The sequence below is a fragment of the Aquarana catesbeiana genome, linkage group LG02 (genome assembly GCF_042186555.1).
Source record: "Aquarana catesbeiana isolate 2022-GZ linkage group LG02, ASM4218655v1, whole genome shotgun sequence".
NCBI lineage: Eukaryota > Metazoa > Chordata > Amphibia > Anura > Ranidae > Aquarana > Aquarana catesbeiana.
In genome coordinates, this window is record NC_133325.1 from 393712196 (window position 1) to 393736014 (window position 23819).

The 23819-nt window shown below is 41.1% G+C and overlaps 1 protein-coding gene across 4 annotated transcripts in view; it reads right to left on the reverse strand.

Annotated features, from left to right (window-relative positions):
• Nucleotides 1-9450: 9450 nt before the first annotated feature.
• ULK2 (unc-51 like autophagy activating kinase 2) overlaps nt 9451-23819 on the reverse strand; it is a 171410-nt gene continuing 157041 nt past the window's right edge. For all 4 annotated transcript variants that reach the window (XM_073615242.1, XM_073615240.1, XM_073615239.1 and 1 more), the window contains 5 exons: nt 21016-21194; nt 20610-20728; nt 20325-20482; nt 16436-16571; nt 9451-12832 (listed from right to left, as the gene is read on the reverse strand). In XM_073615242.1, the coding sequence (XP_073471343.1) occupies nt 12768-12832; nt 16436-16571; nt 20325-20482; nt 20610-20728; nt 21016-21194 (657 nt within the window). In that variant the 3' untranslated portion in view covers nt 9451-12767. The remainder of the gene's footprint in view (nt 12833-16435; nt 16572-20324; nt 20483-20609; nt 20729-21015; nt 21195-23819) is intronic.

Genomic DNA, 23819 nt, shown 5'->3' on the forward strand with positions numbered 1-23819 from the left:
AGGCTAGGCTGCAATGACACAGTAAAGGCTGCAATGACACAGGCTAGGCTGCAATGACACAGGAAAGGCTGCAATGACTCAGGCTAGGCTGCAATGACACAGGAAAGGCTGCAATGACACAGGCTAGGCTGCAATGACACAGGCTAGGCTGCAATGACACAGGAAAGGCTGCAATGACACAGGCTAGGCTGCAATGACACAGGGAAGGCTGCAGATGGACACTGATAAGGCTGCATTGATGGGCATTTAAATGTAAGTTTTTTCCTTAAACTTCCCTCCTAAAAGTTTTTTTCCTTAAAATTCCCTCCTAAACTTGGGGTGCGTGTTATACGCTGATAAATACGGTACTTATAATAAGTATCATGTTCTTTTTGCATTGCTTCCATTGTGTAATATCCCCAGTGATCCTGCTTTCCTATTTCAAATTGACCACATCAGGGCATGGAAGCACATCCATCATAGTGTGGTCAGTTTTCTTCTTTGCATTGTACTGGTCAGACTTCTGCTGATATACTCTCCTGTACAGCCAATCAATAGGAAGATCTGCGGATTAGTGTTTCTCTGCCTCCTGCTGACACGGCTCTCTGCACAGCTAATTACTGGGATCATCAGTGTACTGCTCTTTCCATGCCTCCTGCAGTTTCTGCCCCCACCTTTCTAAACTCCTTATGCAGCTAATGACAGAGATCATGTAATCACTTATTTAAAAAAAAATGATTTGTCATTTATTTTGTTGCTTTACATGGTAAGGGTTCACATATACATTAACCACTTCTTTTGAAAATGTCAGTCCCCCTGGATTTATGCTGATGTATAGGCTTTAATTCTTTCTCAGTTCCTGACTTAGAACACATATTAAGATAAGGAATTCTAAAGAATATTCTGATGTGTAATAAGAGCATCCACCTTCCAGGTCTGTTTTAAAATGTGTTAATGTCTGACATTGGCATTGCAATGCTTATTGCCTGGCTATGTCAGGAAAATGGCCACTTCAACTGAAAAGGACAAGAATTTATCCCTTGAAGTCAAAACTTTTCAGTAAGTTAGATGTCTTGAAGACAGCCAGGCAAGCTGGAAACCAGCATTTTCAATAGGGGTTGACAGTGGCAGTCTATACAATTCAGTACAGGTGTAATTTTTAAGTTAGGATGCTATTAAGAATTTACAATATATTAAGACTTCTTATTACTCAGCATTAGCAATAGCATATGAATTTAAAAAGTTTAAGTGATTGCTGTTTTATTTCACTGTGCTCTTCAAGAAGGTGAGTTGTATTGGACATATTTACACTTTCTTAGTTTGCCCATGTATTACTTGAAATGCAATGTGATATACCACCATCTAATGGTAACCTGTTAATTCTACATATTTTACAAGACACCGAATTAGGGCCCGTTCACACTTGTGCGAATAAAAAAAATACAGCTAAAAACTTATATGAAATTACCTGCGTTTTTATGCGCATTTTTGAAAACTCATCGCATTAAGCTTTTTTTGGTGAGTTTTATGGCTATTTCCTTTGTCATCATTTCCTTTTCATAAAGAAAATACAATAAAAATCATTATTAGCGGACACAAACACAACTTACAAAATTCCTGCTAAATCTAAAAGCTGTGTGTGAATGAGGTCTGAAACCTCATTCACATGGGCACTGTGGCCTGTGCCGTGTGAACCAGTTTTTTTTTTTTTTTATGTGCAGGCAGTCTATGTTAGATTATGGAGATGCAGCAACTGAACAAACAAAGCTGTGGGTCCAAATTTGACAGGATGCTTGTGTACATAGACAGTATGCATTTGGGGCTACACACCTGCACATCTGTGGAATTAGGACCAGTAGCTGTGTTTATACAGCCATTGCATCCCCATCGTGTAACAGGCGGCTCTAGCTGCACAAACAAACCGTTTATTCTCACTGTATGGGCCAGAGAACGCATGTAAATCAGCCCTTTATTAGTTTTTATTTTAACTATTTGGTGCAATGTTTTTATTTTCTACTTTTTTCCCCACAATGATTTTGGTGGGCAGCAGACAGTGACAGTCAGTAGAGAAGCAGTTGGTGTCAGTAGGGCAGTAGATGATGTCACTAGTTTTTTTATGTTTATGACTTCATCATAAAAAAAAAAAAAAAATTAAATTATTTTATACAATTTAATATTTTATTATCGAGGGTCTAAACAGACCCCCTAAAGTCTCACTTTTGAGACAGAGAAAGGGACAGAGGAAACACATTCTCTGTCCCTTTCACAGTTTTCCCGCACTGCTCTGCAGCTGAACTCAGCCAAATGTACAGAAAACTCCCACAGCTGTGGACAAGAAGGAGTGATCAGTGCGGCGGTGGGACAATTAGAACCCTTTCACGCTGGGGCGGTGCGGGTGTTAGTGGTAAAGTACTGCTAGTTTTAGCAGCGCTTTACTGCTGTCATAGCGGCGCTATTCAGACGCTAGCTGGGCGCTTTTAACCACCGCTAGCGGCCGAAGAAAGGGTTAATATTGCCCGTGTTGCGGCGCTTCTGCAGCGCTGTCTATTCATTTGAATACACTGGTCCCGCACCAGCCCAAAGCTGCTGCTTGCAGGACTTTTTTCCTGTCCTGCAAGCGCACCGCCCCAGTGTGAAAAGGACTCAGGATTTTACACTGGGAAGGCATGAGAGGTGCTTTTCAGGTGCTATTTTTAGGGCTAAAACTCCTGAAAAGTGCCCCAGTGTGGAAGGGGTCTTAGAGGAAGCAATCTCCTCTCTGTACAGCAGCTGAAAGTAGCAGAAGGGAGAGGAGACTAAGCAGGTTTTAAGCTTCTGTACAGAGAGCCTGTCCACAAGGTTTAGGAGTGTGTCTATGGGAATGTTTGAGGATTCTTCCAGAAGCGCATTAGTGAGGTCAGGCACTGATGTAGAGGAGAAGGCCTGGCTTACCGTCTACGCTCAAATTCATCCCAAAGGTGTTCTATCGGGTTGAGCTCAGGACTCTGTGCAGGCCAGTCAAGTTCCTCCACCCAAAACTCGCTCATCCATGTCTTTATGGACCTTGATTTGTGCACAGTCATGTTGGAACAGGAAGAGGCTATTCCCACACTGTTCCCACAAAAGTTGGGAGCATGACATTGTCCAAAATGTCTTAGTATGCTGACGCCTTAAGAGTTCCCTCACACACCATAATCCCCCCCCCTCCACCAAATGATGTGGACCAGTGCACAAAGCAAGGCCCATAAAGACATGGATGAGTGAGTTTGGGGTGGAGGAACTTGGCTGGCCTATAATCTCAGCTTGTTACCTGTATAAAAGCACCTGTCCACAGAAGCAATCAATCAGATTTCAATCTCTCCACCATGGCCAGGATCAAAGAGCTGTCCAAGGATATCAGGGACAAGATTGTAGACCTACACAAGGCTGGAATGGGCTACAAGACCATCGCCAAGCAGCTTGGTGAGAGGGTGACAACAGTTGGTGTGATTATTCGCAAATGGAAGAAACACAAAATAGCTGTATATCTCCGTCAGTCTGGGGCTCCATGCAAGATCTCACCTCGTGGAGTTTCAATGATCATGAGAACGTTGAGAAATCAGGCCAGAACTACATGGGAGAATCTTGTCAATGATCTCAAGGCAGCTGGGACCATAGTCACCAAGAAAACAATCTGTAACACACTGCGCCGTAAAGGACTGAAATCCTGCAGCGGCCACAAGGTCCCCCTGCTCAAAAAAGCACATGTACAGGTCTGTCTGAAGTTTGAAAATGAACATCTGAATGATTCAGAGGAGAACTGGGTGAAAGTGTTGTGGTCAGATGAGGCCAAAATCAAGCTCTTTGGCATCAACTCAACGTGTTTGGAGGAGAAGGAATGCTGTCTATGACCCCAAGAACACTATCCCCACCGTCAAACATGGAGGTGGAAACATTATGCTTTAGGGGGGTTTTTCTGCTAAGGGAACAGGACAACTTCACCACATCAAAGGGACGATGGACAGGGCCATGCACAGTCAAATCTTAGAGGAAAATAAACGTTGCACATCTTCCAGAAACCTGGAGCACTTCTAGCCAAAAGTAGTGGATAGGGAGTTAACCATGTTGAATCAAGTAGCATTATGCACAATAGAATGCAAAAGCAGTGGTTATGGTGAAGAGATCTAAGTACTAGTAAATATTGGCAGACGACAACGATTATGGTGCTGAACCTTTTTTAATGATAGGATTTTTGGAGTTAACAGTTAAGTGAAGATTTTAGGTTAAGATGGCCTTTTCCCTACCTTACCCCCCGACCCCCTTCAGCATATAATTCACTTTTCTCACTCTTGTGCCACTTTGTTAAGTTGCCTCAGAGTTAAAAATGTTCTGTGTAAGCTCCAAATTGAATTGTTGGAACTTGCACAGGGCTTGTTCAACTCCATGTGACAATGGCCAATCATATGGCACTAGTGCAGTTGCATGAGAAAGTGCCATTGGGTTACATGCTCACACATACCTGGAAGTGCAGAGAATTTCAATTTATCCTGGAGCAGCATCTGAGCGAGGAAAGCTGAGTGTATACTGCTGTGGGGAATTGCATAACTATTATTTAGCCCCGTGCAGGCAAAAAAAGGGCCACTTTAGGACTTAAAATTTAAACTAAGTGCTAGGGTTAACATTTGAGTGAGGTTAAGTGTTAAAGGAGAGCCAAAGTTTTGGGATTGAGTTTAAGTTTAATGTTAAAAATTAGGGGATATTTAAAAAGTCAGGGGTATTTGGGGGAAAACATTTTTGTTACTATATTTTTGCACTGTAAACCCCACAAGAATTATCAGTACTGGGTTCATGGCCTCAACAACAAACACCCTAATAAAATATTATTCAAATCCCACTTAACTATGATGATCTCTGAGATAGGCTTCATCTACTGCTACAGGGCCAATATTTTTTTAAACTACCGTATATACTCGAGTATAAGTCGAAATTTTCAGCCCTTTTTTTTGGGGCTGAAAGTGCCCCCCTCGACTTATACTCGAGTCACCGCCATCTGCCTACATGATCAGTATGAGGATGGTATGAGGATGAGAGAATGTCCGTGATAGGCTGACCGCTGACTGCTGGGAAATGGAGTTTTCTACCAATCATGGACGAGGAGGAGGCGCGGCTTTTGAACAGTGAATGGCCGCCGAATAGTAATAGCACGCGCTGATCGGTGCAGAGCGGCACACGGAGGCATGCACATGACACATACACAGGTACATATACACAGGACACAGGTACAGGCCACATGCACATATACACAGGACACAGGTACAGGACACATGCACATAAACACAGGACACAGGTACATGACACATACACAGGACACATGCACAGGACACAGGGAGGTATACAGCTGCAGATGGGCATTGTTGACCCTCTTTTTCCACTTACAGTAGCTGTGCATTTCTCACCCTCGTCTTATACTCGGGGCAATAAGTTTTTCCCATTTTTTTGTGGTAAATTAGGGCCTCGACTTATACTCGAGTATATACGGTACTAGTTTTTCATTACAAACAGGGAGGTCAGTACAAAAACAAAAAACAAAAACAAGTGTAGTGGTTTCCTTTTGATGACTGTACAGCCATGGCCAAAAGTTTTGAGAATGAAACAAATATAAATTGACACAAAGTTTGCTGCTTCAGTGTTTTTAGATCTTTTACCTGATGTTACTGTAGTATACTGAAGTATATTTACAAGCATTTCATAAGTGTCAAAGGCTTTTATTAACAATTACTTTAAGTTTATGCAGAGTCAATATTTGCAGTGTTAACCCTTTTCCAAGACCTCTGCAATCGCCCTAGCATGCTGTCAATCAAGTTCTGGGCCATATCCTAAATGATGGCAGCCAATTCTTGCATGATCAATGCTTGGAGTTTGTCAGAATTTGTGGGGAGTTTTTGTTCACCCGCCTCGAGAATTGACCACAAGTTCTCAATGGGATTGAGGTCTGGGGGGGTCTCCTGGCCATGGACCCAAAATTTCAATGTTTTGTTCCCCAAGCCACTTAGTTATTACATTTTCCTTATGGCAAGGTGCTCCATCATCATGCTGGAAATGACATTGTTTGTCACCAAACTGGTCTTGGATGGTTGGGAGAAGTTGCACTGGGAGCATGTTTTTGTACCATTCTTAATTCATGGCTGTGTTCTTAGGCAAAATTGTGAGTGAGCCCACTCCGATGACTGAGAAGCAGCCCCACACATGAATGGTCTCAGGATGCTTTACTGTCGGCATGACACAGGACTAAAGATAGCGCTCACCCTTTTCGTCTTTGGACAAGGTATTTACGAACAATCGGAAAGGGGATTAATCAGAGAAAATGGCTTTACTCCAGTCCTCAGCAGTGCAATCCCTGTACCTTTTTATGAATATCAGTCTGTCGTTGATGTTTTTCCTGGAGAGAAGTGGCTTCTTTGCTGCCCTTCTTGACACCAGGCTATCCTCCAAAAGTCTTCTCCTCACTATCCATGCAGATGCACTCACACCTGCCTGCTGCCATTCCTGAGCAAGCTCTGAACTGGTGGTGCCCCGGTCCCACAGCTGAATCAACTGTAGGAGACGGCCCTGGCACTTGCTGGACTTTCTTGGGCGCCCTAAAGCCTTCTTTACAAATGCAGTAAAAATGTTTTTTATGGGATTAAGTTCCTTTTCATGGCCAGGAGGGACTTTGCAATTAATTGCAATTCATCTGATCACTCTTCATAACATTCTGGAGTATATGCAAATTACCATTATAAAAACTGAAGCAGCAGACTTTGTGGAAATTACTATTTGTGTCATTCTTAAAACTTTTGGCAATGGCTGTAGTTACTAGGGAATGAGCAAATGTGTCTGGGTTCAGTTCGTGGCATGTTCATAGAACCCATCATGAAGTCCAGAAAATGCTAACTTAAATCTGTGGTCCCTAACTCTGATGTGCAGCTGGCCAGGCTAGTACCTCACAGTGGAACTTCACCCAAAAGAGGGTGTTCAGCTTTTCCTCCTCCTCCTGATTTCGACAGGTACCCGCTCTTACTTCCAGCCAGATTGCCATGGCAATCTGATCTCCCCCCCTCCCCAGCAGCCTCTTGGAACACGTCACAGGTCCCAGGAGACTGCAGGACCATTCACAGGGCGCAGCAAAGCCACAAAGAGTCACAGTCAGCTGCCCACAGTTCCGATGCCGACGCCTGGACCTGAAGACCAGCAAAGAGCCAGGTTGGGTGAGGACATTGCTGGATCCTAGGACAGGAAAGTGTGCTTTTTAAAAGGCAGCAGTATTTAATCTGTACTTAAAGGGATTGTAAAGGTTCAGGTTTATTTTTCTTTCTAAAAACAAATATGTCATACTTACCTCTGCTGTGCAGTTGGTTTGGCACGGAGTGGCCCTGATCCTCCACTTCTGGAGTTCCTCTGGGGCGCTCCTCCTCTTCTTGAGTGTCCCATCAGGGAAGCGCTCTCCTACGGGACACTTGTGTGGGCGTGCTCCCGTGTCCTGCTGTTGCGTCTCTTGAAACAGACAGCAGGACTCGGTTGTGCCCCCCCAGTGCCCGCGTTATTGGATTTGATTGGCAGCAGTGAGAGCCAAAGACTGCGCTGCTATCAATCTATCCATTCAGGACACGAGACACCGGCAGGAGCTGGTGTGCTTGTTCCCGTTGCGGGAATTACGGGGGTCAAGGGCGATGCTGCAGTAAAGAAAGGTTTTTTACCTTAATGCATAGAATGCATTAAGGTGAAAAAACGCAAAGGGTTTACAACCACTTAAACCCCCCTCCTGCCCAGACCAATTTTCAGCTTTCAGCACTGTCTCTCTAAATGACAATTGCGCGGTCATGCAACACTATACCCAAATTAAATTATCATTTTTTTCACACAAAGAGTGCTTTCTTTTGGTGGTATTTAAACACCACTGGGGTTTTTTTTTTTTTTGCTAAACAAAAAAAGACAGAAAATTTTGAAAAAAAAAAAAAATATCATGTTTCATTGATTGTTATACTATTTTGCAAACAGGTAATTTTTCTCCTTCATTGATATGCGCTGATGAGGCGGCACTAACAGGCACGGATAGGCTGCACTATCAGTGCAGCCTGATGGGCACTGATAAGGCGGAACTGATAAGATGGCACTGATGGGCACTAGTAGGCGACACTGATGGGCAGCACTGTTTGTGACAGCACATCCCAGGACACTTTCCATCTCAAAGAAACACCTCCACCTTGCGAACCAGTAAGTGTAATTGTTACACTAACTTTTATTTTTGCATAAACAAGCTACCACAGTTGGCGCCTCCACACCCCTCCTTTTTTCAACATTGATTATCAACAGAGGTAATGGACACCCTCTGAGGATAGCTGCCTCCTCATTCTAGAATTTACCTGCCTTATTTTAATGTGCTATTATAGCTACCATTGTACTATTTACCTTAGACATCACATGTTGCGAAGCGCCGGAAACCCCCCCTTTTGTTTCTCTGCTGATTACTGAACAAGGTGGCGCTGGTGGACACTGGTAGATGGCACTGTTGTGCACTGGAAGGTGGCACAGATGAGCTGGCGGCTTCTCTCCTTGATCGGGACCGATGTCCTTCTGACAGCCGCCTGCTTTTTTTTTTTTCTCCTCACGCCATCAGCGTGGGGAGAAAAAAATAGCTGATTACTGGCTCTGTTTACATCACATGATCAGCTGTCATTGGCTGACAGCTGATCACGTGGTAAGGGGTCGGGATCGACCCCTTACTCCGATCCGAGTCTCAGACTCGCTGATCACAGAGCGCGCTCTGCAGGGGGCGCGCAGGCCATTCGAGCTTGTCTGTTGACGCCCTCCCGGCAATGTAGGTCCGCGCTGTAGCTGTCATTCGGCTATAGCGCGCATCTGAAGTGGTTACATTTAAAAAAAAAAAAAAAAAAGAATTACAAAAAATAGTGATAGCAGGTGGGAAAATGGCTGAGCTTGGATCTCTGACCATGGCTGGTTACTGTCTGCAGAGTCTGACCATCTAGTATAGTAGTTCTGTAGTCTCTGACCATCCCTCGTAGTATGTCTGCAGTCTCTCATCTCTTGTGGCACGTTTGCAATCTTCTGTAGCAAGATATTCACTGAATATTTTTAGTCCCTTAATATAAAGAAAGTTGACCATCACTGCACTAAGGCATGAAATGTGCATGTACCAATCAAACAGCTCCAATAGACCAATATGCTGTGGAAGGATTCCCCCAGTGTGGGGAATTTATCACTGGAACATTCTGAGCAGCATATGAAATCATGTACAGATGCCTACCTTGACCCAGTGCCATATCTATGAATGTGCACTTTAACACACCAAGCATAGCATGCACAATGGAGTTTATGTTTGTTCTGCTTTTTAAGATAGGCAAATGAACCCTGAAAAAAGCAGAAGTTCAGGATGTGGCCATTTACAACATTAGCTGATTTTCAGCTCTGAATGCTGGAAAAAAAAAAAAAGAAAAAAAAAAAAAAGAAAGGGAATTAGGCTTTTCTCCCCATTTTATTCATCATATACATTTATACAAGCCATAATAAAAAAGGCTATTTTTGCAACAGTTCTGTGAGTTGTTACCTAAGTTGAAAGCATGCAGTTTACAAACAAGAGGTAGAAACACGGTATTAAAGACCTAGAAATGCACACACAATGCATTTGTATATTTCACAAGCAAGTACATAAATAAAAACACTTTGAAAATTAATTGGCAGAATTTCAGATAAATAATAAAAACGTTGCTGTCAAGTAAAACACGCGGTAAAATAATATCAACGTATTGCATGTGTGAAGTGCCTTGGTACTATTTCAGTAATAGTATTTAAAGTTGACAGGTTTTTGTTTGTAAAAAATGTAAAATTTATGTTCAAGTATCAACGTTTCAGGAGAAAAATACTATTTGCTGGAGATTATGCCAACTCAAGGAAGAGCTGGGCAAGCTTAGATGGTAGTCTCCAAGTTTTCTTATGAATCTACTGGGCAAACACAATACAAGACTGTTTAAATGAATGTCATGGTTTTGTTCCCAATACTCATCCTGGCAAAATGAAAGGTAGCATTACCTTTCACAATACTTAAACCTTTTCTCTAAAATGAGCGCTCCAGTTTAAGTAAAAAAAAAAAAAAAAAAATGCTGTCTAGACCTGAGTGATGTGGTGTAACGAGGCTCTTCCTTCTCACGGCTGACAACTGATGCCTGCTGAAGGTAGACTGAACGCTTGTATTTGTTGGCATTCTCCTCTACCGAAAGTGGGGTTCTACGTTTTCTCTGAAACTTGTAAACCTCATTATCAGTGGGCTGTACAGTAACATTAACAGATGAATATGCATCGCAAGAAAGGATTTCTTTAGGGCAAGAGCTTTAAAGAGACACGGTGTTGATCTATTAAAGGCAAATAGACTGTGCTCTTTGCAAGTACTGTTGCTTTAGTATATGAAAATGTGGTAAAGCTTCACTGGGTAAAGAATACCCAATCAGGTGCAAGGGGAATTAAAAAAAAAAAAAAAAAAAAAAAAAAACCAAAACATTTTTGTTTGCATATGATTGGATGATGGAAATCAGCAGAGCTTTACCACATTTACTAAGCTCTGAGAAAATGCACTTTCAAAGTGCACAATCTATTTGTCTTTAGTAAATTCATCCCACGGTCATCTGCTCAATCATAGCAGAGTAACAGTGCATCCTGATAGCCCACCTCTTCAGCAAAGTATACTCACCCATTCCATGGGTGCTTACTGTGGTGAATGACATCACTGCCCGGTCACGTGACTGGCAATAGGCCAGTCATTAATGTGCATTGTCATATGGGGAGGTCAAATGCACCCCCACACTTGGAAGCCCTGCTCCATGACAGCAACGGAACAAGGGCTCTGATGCTAGGTGAGTAGAACTTGCTACAGGAGTCAGCTATCAGGAGACAACAAAGGGGCAAAATTAGTGCCTCTAAACTTTGTCATAAATCTGCCTTTTCTGTAAAAAATACACACAACTGCCAAACAAATATCTAGAGAAATGTATTATTAAGCCAAATTCCGAGATATCCCCTTTTTGTTTGGAACACCGATACAGTAACAAGGAATAAAATAGGATTAATGTCATGACCGCCTTTCAGTTTAGCATTTAAAAAATACAAAAACAAAAAAAAAAAAAAAAAAAAAACTAAATACAAATGATATACCAATAATGGGGTTTGCCCAAATTTGTCAAAAAGTCTAAAAGCACAAACTTTATAGAGGCAAAATGCATAATACACTTGAAATGCCTTTTTACAATAATAACCGTAATGAAGTTAAAGCTATTAAAATGTTGTTAATTGGTAAGTCCATGTATGGATAATCTTGGGCTCACCCTCTATGGAGTGAGCAATTTTATTGTGGCAGTTAATAAGTTAAAAATGACATAAAAGGCTTTTCCAAAATTGTATTGGAAGATTCACATTAATGAAAATGGCATAATACAAACCAAGCAAGTGGCATCGGTTGTCTAAATTGATGTTCCTTACCAAGTACTGGCCTTCTATAGAGAGCATAAACCCTAGATGTATTGTCTAAATTGATGTTCCTTACCAAGTACTGGCCTTCTATAGAGAGCATAAACCCTAGATGTACAAGTCACATGGCAACTTTTGTTACTAAACCTTTGGTGCCATTGTTAAGCGTTGCTTATACTATACCACCTACTGTTGAGCCATGTGAACAACACCTTAGCTTTACAAGCCACACTACAGATACTGGGATTTAACTGACCTAAACTACTGTTTAACATCTCTAATACAGTAGTAGTTCACACACAACAGCCTATGTTACATCATAGTCTTCCCTCTCTAACACTGTCTGTGAAACATATTTACGTCTGTTAGGAAATACCCAATAAAGAGGACAACTGTAAGTAAGCACGTTATCACATGCACAACCATTATATGCAACACACAATATCTGTATAGAAAGCAAATACCAACAAAGTAAAACATGAAAGAAAACAGACATTAGTAATCAAGTATTAGACAAAAGAGATACAAAAGGGTCACAAATAAATTCTTTTGTATAGTTTGTAAAGTCTTTAGGAAGCTACATATTCATTTTCAACTTTTTTTTTCTATACATAAAATGAAATGATAATTTTCTCAGTAAATTCATTGTGCCTTTTTTAATATTGATAAAGAGTTCCGTATAAGGTAATTTACAGTTTTAAGAAATTAGTGCAAAATAAATTGGTTTAAAAGTAGAACGTCAAGTAGCAACATCAAAATGGATAATAAAATGAATCAAGACTCCACATGGCTGGATTTGAATAGTTTTTACTGTTCCTACTCAGTATAAAGTGCTCTGCTTCTGCTTCTCTTTGTAAAGATGAATGGATGGATGGATGTTCTAGGTCCAGACCTTATTAAAGAAACTCCCATACAGGTAACATGGAGTCCTTTTGCTGCTAAACTTGCAGCCTCCATTCCTGAAGGTCTAGCTACCATTTCCAACACCTCGTCCGTTATTACTGGAGCAACCACAGTCCATTATTCATTTTACACATTAGAAATACATACACAAGGTTAAAATTTGCAGACATTTCCTTCCGTGTCACGTGTATGTTGAAAGGCATGTTTTGCAAGGAGTGTCTTTAAAATAAGGCAGCCTTCCTGCATACTTAAATTTTCAGTCCTGGGATTATTGTTCTTCTCTGAAAGCCTCCAAAAGGGAATTCTGGTTTCTCTTTCCGAGCATTAGATGTAAAATCTCTAGTAACAGATACAAAGAACTAAGCTATAGTGGTCCCTTGTTTAGCTCCTCCATGTTTCAGTGGATACTGTTACTATTCATACACAGCCACTGCTCCGTAGCAAAGTGCCGACAGTCTACTTTCAACATTGGCTTTATCTGAAAAAGAGAACCGAAAAAAAGGAGAACTATAAACAAAGAGCAATACATAACTCAAAGCATTTGACTGATCCCATCATTGTACATATATACTGATACAAGTAAACGCCATGCAATCTGCTATATACATAATTGAAATATATACAGTATATAGGAGCTCTTTGAGATGCCAAAAGATTTGAATTTCTATCCATCCAGTCCTAAAATGTATTCAGCCCCTCAACAGAACGGTCAGGTGGATGACACCACTTATAGTTAAAGGATAAGTTCACCTTTTGTAACATGTTACACCCATATTCAGGGTGTAACATGTTACAGATGCAGCAGTCTCGCTTTGCAGTTCTCAATAAACTACCAGGGTGCTGTTGAACGCTGTGGTAGTTAATTGATTCTTCCTGTCAGTGTTTAACTGCCTGCTTGTAATGCCCTGCACACACGACCGGTTTTGCCATCGGAATAAACTCTGAAGTTTTTTCCGATGGAGTTCCGACGGGATTCCGCTCAAGCTGTCTTGTATACATACGATCACACCAAAGTCCAACCGTCCAGAACGCGGTGACGTACAACACGTACGACGGGACTGGAAAAAGGAAGTTCAATAGCCAGTAGCCAATAGCTTCCGTCTCGTACTTGCTTCAGAGCATGCATCGTTTTTGGTACGTCGGAACAGCATACAGACGAGCGGGTTCCCTGATAGTAATCAGTTCGTCGAAAAAATTTAGAACATGTTCTCTATCTAAGTCCGATGGGGAATACACACAGTCGGAATATACGATGAAAAGCTCCCATTGGACTTTTTCTGACGCTTTTTTTACCTGCATAAAGATGTGCATTTATTTACATTTTTTTTACAAAGGTGAATTTATCCTTTAAAGAATATTATGGTGCCCTCTTTCACCCCCAGCCTGCTGAATGAACACTGAAAAAGCAGCAGCACACTGATGAGATCATCCCTCTGCTCACTCTGCATCCAGCATATATAAATACAGCAGACCTGATTGGCTGCCAGTGCGCCTTTCTCCGAGTGCTGCTGCACAATGGATAGGAAGAGACTGATGCCAAGGTAAATTCAGGTATTTACAATAGTTACATTGAATACAATTTTTTAATGACTTAGCAAAAGAGCTGCATTCATTTGTGTCATTTATATCTGCCTGGAGTTTAGCTCTAACAGACATTACATACAGTGGTGTTTATAGATGTTCCAAGTGCTTTACTTTACTTGGGGGGGGGGGGGGGTTAGGTTTCTTGCACACAGACGTTTACATGCTGTATAGTCTTATAGTGGTAACATTTCCAGGACTTTCTGGCACCCAGGGAGCTGTAGTGCAGTGTACAGCCACCCATACAAGTGAATGGCTGTCACGTCTGTAAACTTGTATATGCCAATGACTTCTGCATCAGCATTTACCCACACGTGCACATACAGCATATTTTCCCGAACACGCTAGTGTGGAATTCTTTTCCATATTCTTCCACTTTCTCTCTGGTGATAGATTTTCCCAATTCTACCCTCCTGTCTCAACATTTTCAATTCAGGTCTGAGACGGTTCTGCATCTTTGAACAAACTGCAGGCAGTTTTTCAAAAACTTTTTTTTTCTGTTATCTATAGTGCATATTCCCTAAACCCACATTAAACATTTTGCACATATGACAGATAAGCAATGTGTTCTAGAACATTCCTAATAATCAGAGCTGCAGCAGCCTGTGGCTCACCAAACAAAAATGACCACGATGTTACATGGCATAGACATATGAATTTCTGTGCCTTCTAAGTTTTTAGACTTGTCCCTAGCTATGTCTCTAGTATTCTAGAGCTTAGCACCATCGGTAAAAGACTAAAAAAAAAAGTTTTGAGATTTAGCAGGAAGGCGCAAGACCCTCTGCTTGAGATATTGGTGGAATGCAGGGAGACAGATGTACTGTAGTATATAATGGCAAGAAAAAGTATGTGGGCCCTTTGGAATTAACTTATTTTATGCAGTAATTTGCCATAAAATGTGAACTGATCCTCATCTAATTTACAACAATAGACAAACACAATGTGCTCAAGCTGATAACACAAACAATTCTAATTTCTCATGTCTTTATTGAACACACCCATTAAACATTTGCAGTGCCGGAGGAAAAAGTAAGTGAACCCACAGACTAAATACTTCAACAAAAGCTAATTGGAGTCAGTAATTTGCACACCTGGAGTCCAACTAATGAAATGAGATTGGAAGTGTGGCTTAGAGCTACTTTGATTGATAAAAGACACTCAAACATCTTAAGATTGCTGTTAATAAGAAGTATCAGCTGATGTCAATTATACCTTGCAAAAAAGAGCTCTCTGAAGATATACGATCAAGAGTAGTTGATCTGCATAAAGCAATCTCAAAGTGTTTCGACATCCATCAGTGGACAGACAAATGGTCTATAAACGGAGACAGTTTAATACTGTGGCTACTCCTCCTAGAAATGGGCACCCACCCAAGGTAAAACACAGAATCCTCAATGAGATAAAGAAGAACCCATGAGTAACAGCTAAAGACATCACTGGAACTGGCAAACATTTATGTTCATGAGTCTGCCATATGTAAGTCTTTGAACAGGCATGGTGTTGGTGGCAGAACACCACGGATGAAGCTACTGCTCTGCAAAAAACACATTGCTGTATGCCTGAAGTTTGCCGAAAAGCATCTTGGCAAACTGCAATGCTACTGGGAAAATGTTTTCTGGACTGATAAAACAAAAGTTGAATTGTTTGGGAAGAATACTCAGCACTATGCATGGAGCAAAAAGGACACAGCTTACAAACATCAAAACATCATCCCAATGATGAAGTATGGTGGAGGGAACACCATGATTTGCTGCCTCAGTGCTTGGACCACCTATCATCGAGGGGAAAATGAATTCCCATGTTTAACAAAATATGCTACAGGATAATGTCGGGGTGCCTGTCTGCCAGCTGAAGCTTAGTAGAAGCTGCACCAAACAGGAATGTTCCTCCTATTCCTCTGATCTAGAGCAACTGAAAGTGCTTGCTTTAGGTCATTCTGTCCAAAGGAGTTTTAACCAGCTATTAGCTATTAAGGGTTCGCGTACTGTGAATGTTTAATGGGTGTGTTCAATAAAGACACACAAAATTAGAATGCTTTGTGTTTTATCAGCTTAAGCACATTGTGTTTGTCTATTGTTGTGACTTAGAGGAGGATCAGATCACATTTTTGAAAACTTACTGCAAAAAAACAAACAAAAAAAAAAAACAAATTTCACATACTTTTTCTTGTCACTGTATACATACATATACACACGTCTACTTGTTGGAAGATAACTAGTGTTGTGCAAGTGCAGATCTCTCTACAACCTACAATTATCCCCAAACTTGATCTTGGAGGTGTCGGGGTGGGGTGGGGGGGGGGGGGTGTAGGAGATCCAGTACATATGCTTATAAAACTAGACAGGTCCGACAGGTCACTGAAAGTCATATATTTAATATGTATGAATTAAAAGTAATGAACATAAACAACTGTCATTTCAAAATATCTGCATATGAACAAAAAATAGTGCAGTGCAAAGATAGAAAAGCTACACATTTACTTCTTTTTCTGGATACTCACACTTGTGGACGTTTTCAATGTCTGCGGGACTCTGCAGGATCTTGGTTAGGCCTTCTAATAGTAGTGCTGCTTTGTGGTAGCGATAAGCAATATCCTCTGCATGCTGGAACATCTCATCTAGTGCTGCTGACTGGACCTAGTTTACGGGAAAATTAAAACTTTCTCAACAAAACGATAATGAAGAAAACTTTTGCTGTTGGCTGTTGTTGGTCTCTATCCTTCTGAAAATGCTGGACTCCTTGCTGTCATACTGATTCAATAGCTTTAGTACTTCCCTAGTCACTGACCTAGAAAGGAACGCTGATGGGGGTCCAAACTTTACTTGAGGTATACTTGTTGTGGGAAGCATAAAAAAATGAATGAGACACTGTTGTCTTGCCCATGCAGGGCAAAGGGACAGTATCTCTGCGAAGGGCATCATTAGGGTTATGTAGGGGTTAATAGGGGGGTTAAAAGGGAACACCGTTTTTTATTTAATTTTTTTTAACATGTAAGTCTGCTTTAATTTACATCATATGCAGATCAAAGGTGACCCCTTTGATCTGCTTTACATGCACAAGAGTAGTTAAAAATAAGCAGTTTCTAACATTGCTACATCATAACTTGCATTGACATGTAGACACCTGTGATAGTCCAGTTATCAGTAAATGGGGCAAGGGAGCTGCAGTGGAGGAGCATGGCGTATTACACACAAGCCCAAAGTATTTATAAAGTATACCTACAGTCCACAACTGATTAAATTATATAAATTAGCAGGCATCTTACAAAATGGCATGTATACAGGAAAATATGTAAAAATGTTTAGGAGATATAGTTACAAAATTAATCCCTTTTAGTCTATTTACACAAAAAAACACTAGCAAAACAATTTTTTAACATTCCCTTTAAAGATAAAGCATATTGCAACAAAATATCCTCATTATGAACACATCCACAGTATCTTTCTAGGTGCAGTGTGAACCAGCTCTCATCTCCTCCTCTTTCTGTTGGCACACCCAGCAGTAAGGGCAAGAACGATGATAATTTACAACCAGTTTCTGATTCTAGGGGACAAAGAATGACCCAAATGCTAAAGATAATCACACTGTGGTTGAACCACAAAGTTGCTTTTTTAAAGAAGAGCTTATGTAATTTCTTGTTTCACTCATATTAACCTGCCACTCATACTGGGAGCAATATTCTGTACTATATGTAAGGCAGCACATGTAAAAAATAGGGTCTGTGTACACCTTTCAGGGATGTTCAATTCCTATCGCCCGACACCCAGGACATGCAGTTCCCGACTCCGGGCAAGAAGTGTTTTTTTTTTTTTTTTTAATGTAGCCCAGCTGCGTCAAAGCAGAAGGGTTTAGAGCCGATGGTCGTCTCTCTTGTAAAAGCAATCCGAGCAGCTAACTAGCTGCTGGATTGCTTTTACAAGCAGCTGGAGGGGACGTCCCTCCCTCCTCCTGCAGGCTGTCCTGTCCCACTGGGACACCCAATCGACCAGCTGGCGCTTCCGCCAGCTGATCACAGAAGCGGACAGAGACTGGAAAAACTCTGCCTCCCTCTATGATATGGGAAACAGGAAGCAATGAGCATACAATACTTACGGTTTCCCCCGGCGCCATTTTTAGGAATGGAAAGCATATGATCACACTGGTCTTGGTCTTATTGACCCCAGATCTCTACATAAAGAGTGCTTGTCACTGCCTATTGCTGTCACAAGGTATCACTGTGAACGTCAGATCATGGGCAGCAATTCTAGCACCAGATCTCCTGTGTAAATCTAAAGTGGAAACTTGTAAAGGCTTTTAACGCGTTGCCTATGAATAATAAAATGTACTTCTGTTGTTGTCGTTGCAGGGGCATGCTCAATTTTAGAGCATGACATGTTTGGTATCTATTTACTCAGCATATCAACTTTTAGATTCTACCAAAAATTGGGTTATGTATTGTGTTTTTTTGCATTGAAATTACAAGAATTGTATTCTCTAGGGCCCAATTACACCAGCTCATAAACAGGATTTGACTCTCCTCAAAGACCAACACCGACAAGCAAAATGGCAGTGGCTAGCCATGGTCTCTTTTAGTACATGTTTTCAACAGCCATATACAGTGAGAGAAAAAAGTAATTGATCCCCTGCTGATCTTGTACGTTTGCCCAATGACAAAGAAATGATCAGTCTATAATTTTAATGGTTGGTTTATTTTAACAGTGAGAGACAGAATAACAACAAAAATATCCAGAAAACGCATTTCAAAAAAGTTATAAATTGATTTGCATTTTAATGAGTGAAATAAGTATTTGATCTTCTATCAATCAGCAAGATTTCTGGCTCCCAGGTGTCTTCTATATAGGTAACAAGCTGAGATTAGGAGCACTCTCTTAAAGGGAGTGCTCCTAATCTCAGCTTGCTACCTGTATAAAAGACACAAGACCAAAGAGCTGTCCAAGGATGTCAGGGACAAGATTGTAGACCTACACAAGGCTGGAACGGGCTACAAGACCATTGCCAAGCAGCTTGGTGCGATTATTCGCAAATGAAAGAAACACAAATTAACTGTCAATCTCCCTTGGTCTGGGGCTCCATGCAAGATCTCACCTCGTGGAGTTTCAATGATCATGAGAATGGTGAGGAATCAGCCCAGAACTACACAGGAGAATCTTGTCAATGATCTCAAGGCAGCTGGGACCATAGTCCCCAAGAAAACAATTGGTAACACACTACGCCATGAAGGACTGAAATCCTGCAGCCCCCGCAAGGTCCCCCTGCTTAAGAAAGCACATTTACAGGCCCGTCTGAAGTTTACTAATGAACATCTGAATGATTCAGAGGAGAACTGGGTAAAAAGTGTTGTGGTCAGATGAGACCAAAATCAAGCTTTTTGGCATCAACTCAACTCGCCGTGTTTGGAGGAGGAGGAGTGCTGCCTATGACCCCAAGAACACCATCCCCACCATCAAACATGGAGGTGGAAACATTATGCTTCAGGGGCATTTTTCTGCTAAGGGGACATGACAACTTCACCACATCAAAGGGATGGACGATGGACAGGGCCATGTACCATCAAATCTTGGGTGAGAACCTTCTTCCCTCAGACAGTGCATTGAAAATGGGTCGTGGATGGGTATTCCAGTATGACAATGACCCAAAACACACAGCCAAGCCAACAAAGGAGTGGCTCAAGAAGAAGCACATATAATTAAAGGAGGAAAAACTCCTCAAGAGACTCCTCCTTTTATTATATGCTGCTTATAGTCTAGAGGAGTCAAAAGTTCTTAATTGAATGTAGACAGGTGTCCCAGGAATGGGTTTAACTGGAAGTAGTTTCCCCCCACAAATTTGTACGGAGGTGTAGCTCATAAAGCCCCCTTTGTTTATGCTCAAGAAGAAGTAAATTAAGGTCCTGGAGTGGCCTAGCCAGTCTCCAGACCTTAATCCCTTAGAAAATATGTAGAAGGAGCTGAAGGTTCGAGTTACCAAATGTCAGCCTTGAAACCTCAATGATTCAGAGAAGATCTGCAGAGAGGAGTGGGGCAAAATCCCTCCTGAGATGTGTGCAAACCTGGTGGCCAACTACAAGAAATGTCTGACCTCTGTGATTGCCAACAAGGGTTTTGCCACCAAGTATTAAGTCCTGTTTTGCGAAGGGGTCAAATACTTATTGCACTCATTAAAATGCAAATAAATGTATAACTTTTTTGAAATGCGTTTTCCTGGATTATATTATTGTTATTCTGTCTCTCACTGTTAAAATAAACCTACCGTTAAAATTATAGACTGATCATTTCTTTGTCAGTGGGCAAACGTACAAAATAAGCAGGGGGTCCAATCCCTTTTCCCCTCACTGTAACTGCAAAAAGAGTAGACATATGACTAAAGAGAAGTAACCTCTCCCTACTTACCATCTCCACAGCACAGTTGTAGATTAACTTTTCTGCTGTGACACTGTTGATCTCGTCCACAAAACGCTGCTTGTCTGAAAAAAAGCGATTGAGCTGCTCCGTGAGCTTCTTGCACATGCTGATGCAGAATTTATATCGCTCATTCATGCTTTTCACCACTGTAACATCAAAGAGGGTAAATGCACTCACCAAAAACAAGAAATACTTACAACAATATTCTTAATTGCAATTTTCATAAAAGGTATGGCTAATATTACTGTAATATTTGTTCCTGCAAAAGCCTACCTTGTTTTACAGCACTTGAAGGCGTCAGCTTCCCAGATTTGATTTGTGATTTGGCAAGTTGCAGGGAAGATGCCAGGAACTGTGCTGCTTTCATGTACAGCACCAGCTGTTCCACTTGTCTGCGGAGAAATAACAGCAGCTTAGGTCAACTACTGGCCTCATTAATGTCTCAATAGGAAATACAGTTCATGTTGTCACATCTCGATCCTGGTGTTCAAAGCAATCCAACAGAGATTACTTCCTCACCCGAACAGATTGCCCAAGCTGATGAAAACACAGAAAGCAGATCATCATGTCTGCCTAATGTAGAAACCTGGACAGGCTCCAGAGTGCTCATAGCTACTGGACAACATGCAAAGTATTCTAGTACAAATAAACAATAAGTTGATCACTCCTCTGTACTTACCCCCATTCTTTGCTCAGTTGGCTTATCTGGTCCACTACCACACTCTCTTGAATCTGATAGAGAGACACAGCAGAAGAGCACAAATCTGAACTCCCTCCACGCGCCGCCGTCAGCTCCATCACACACTCTGTGAACATCAGCATCAGATTGAGGTGCCTGAGAGTTTCTGTGTGCTCCCGCTGCATTGGGAAACATTACAGTTCAGTAACACTGATATCTTTTCCATTATCTTCTAATACATACAGTTGTCCTCATAAGTTTACATACCCTGGCAGAATGTATGATTTCTTGGCCATTTTTCAGAGAAGATGAATGATAACACAAAAATATTTATTTCACTCACGGTTAGTGTTTGGCTATAATCAATCAACTGTGTTTACTCTTTTTAAATCATAATGGCAACAGAAACTACCCAAATGACCCTGATCAAAAGTGTACATACCCTGGTGATTTTGGCCTGATAACATGCACACAAGTTGACACAAAGGGTTTTGAATGGCTATTAAAGGTAACCATCCTCACCTGCGTTTTGTTTGCTTGTAATTGTGTGTATAAAAGGTCAATGCGTTTCTGGACTCCTAAAAGAACCTTGCATCTTTCATCCAGTGCTGCACTGACCTTTCTGGATTCTGAGTCATGGGGAAAGCAAAAGAATTGTCAAAGGATCTGCGGGAAAAGGTAGTTGAACTGTAAAAAAAACAGGAAAGGGATATAAAAAGATATCCAAGGAATTGAGAATGCCAATCAGCAGTGTCCAAACTCTAATCAAGAAGTGGAAAATGAGCGGTTCTGTTGAAACCAAACCACGGTCAAGTAGACCAACTAAAATTTCAGCCACAACTGCAAGGAAATATGTTTGGGATGCAAAGAAAAACCCACAACTAACTTCAGGTGAAATACAGGGCTCTCTGAAAATGTGGTGTGGCTGTTTCAAGATGCACAATAAGGAGGCACTTGAAGAAAGATGGGCTGCATGGTCGAGTCTCCAGAAGAAAGCAATTACTAAGCAAATGCCACTAACCTTCTGGCACAAAGTCATTTGGAGTGATAAGACCAAAATTAAGCTTTTTAGCCACAACCATAAACGCTACGTTTAGAGAGGAGTCAAAAAGGCCTATGATGAAAGGTACGGAGGTGGATCGCTGATGTTTTGGGGATGTGTGAGCTACAAAAGGCACAGGAAATTTTGTCGAAATTGTTGGCAAGATGAATGCAGTATGTTCTCAATAAATACTGGAGGAGCATTTGCATATATCAGCCAGGAAGCTGCGCATGGGACGTAGTACTTGAACATACCAACATGATAATGATCCAAAACACAAGGCCAAGTCTACGTGTCATTGGCTACAGCAGAATAAAGCAAAGGTTCTGAAGTGGCCATCTTAGTCTCCTGACCTCAATATCATTGAGCCACTCTGGAGAGATCTCAAACGTGCAGTTCATGCAAGACAGCCCAAAAATTTACAGGAACTGGAGGCTTTTTGCCAAGAGGAATGGGCAGCTTTACCATCTGAGTACAGAGAGAGCCTCATCCACAAATACCACAAAAGACTTCAAGCTGTCATTGATGTTAAAGGGGGCAATACATGGTATTAAGAACTGGGGTATGTAAACTTTTGATCAGGTTCATTTATTCTTTATTTATTATCATAGTTTCTGTTGCCAATATGATTTAAAAAGAGTAAACACAGTTGAGTGGTAATAAATGGCTTCAGCCCAACACTAACCATGAGTGAAAGAAAAGTTTTTGTGTTATTCATATTCTCTGAAAAATGGCCAAGAAATCATAAGTTCTGCCAGGGTATGTAAACTTACGAGCACAACTGTATATACTAACAGTAAACTTTGGGGTGCCCCAGCTTCCCCTATACACCAAGACAAGCTGTACAGTAAACATTTTTTTTGTACATAAATTTATATTAACCTCTTAAGGACCAGGCCTTTTTCTGACACTTGTTTAGAAGTTTAAATTAGTATTTTTTGCTAGAAAATTTGTTAGAACCCCAAACATTATATATATTTTTTTTAGCAGAGTTGCAATATTTTATGTCACACTGTATTTGCGCAGCGGTGTTTCAAAACGCAATTTAAAAAAAAAAATACGGCAAGTAAATAGATACCCAACATGTCATGCTTCAAAATTGTACATGCTCGTGGAATGGTGACAAACTACAGTACCACAAAATCTCCATAGGCGACACTTTAAATTTTTTTTACAGGTTACCTGTTTAGAGTTACAGAGCAGGTCTAGTGCTAGAATTATTGCTCTCACTTTAACGATTGCGGTGATACCTCACATGTTTGAACACCGTTGACACATGTAGGCGTGACATATGCGTTTGCTTCTGCGTGCAAGCTCAGAGGGGCAGGGTGCTTTAAAAAAATTGTTTCTTTTCTTATTTCTTTTTGTTTTTTATTTTTACATTGTCCCTTTAATTTTTTTTTTGATCACTTTTATTCCTATTACAAAGAATGTACACATCTCTTGTAATAGAAATAAGCATGACAGGTCCTCTTTATTGCAAGGTCTGGGGTCAAAAAGACCTCAGATCTCACAATTACAAAAAAAAATTGTCCCTTTAAGTTTGTTAGGCAGAAGTGAGATGTCACTTCGGTCCTCCAAGGGAATAGAATCAAGTGGGGGCCATCTTGCCCTCAGTCGACTTCCTGCCCATCACTCCAGGGGATCGGATCGTTTCCCCCTTTACGGACGGCTCCGGTAAGCAGGTTTTACGACCGGGAAGCGGCGGGAGGGGAATTTCACCTGCAGCCTATAATAGTGATCCCGTGGCAAATCTGCTGCC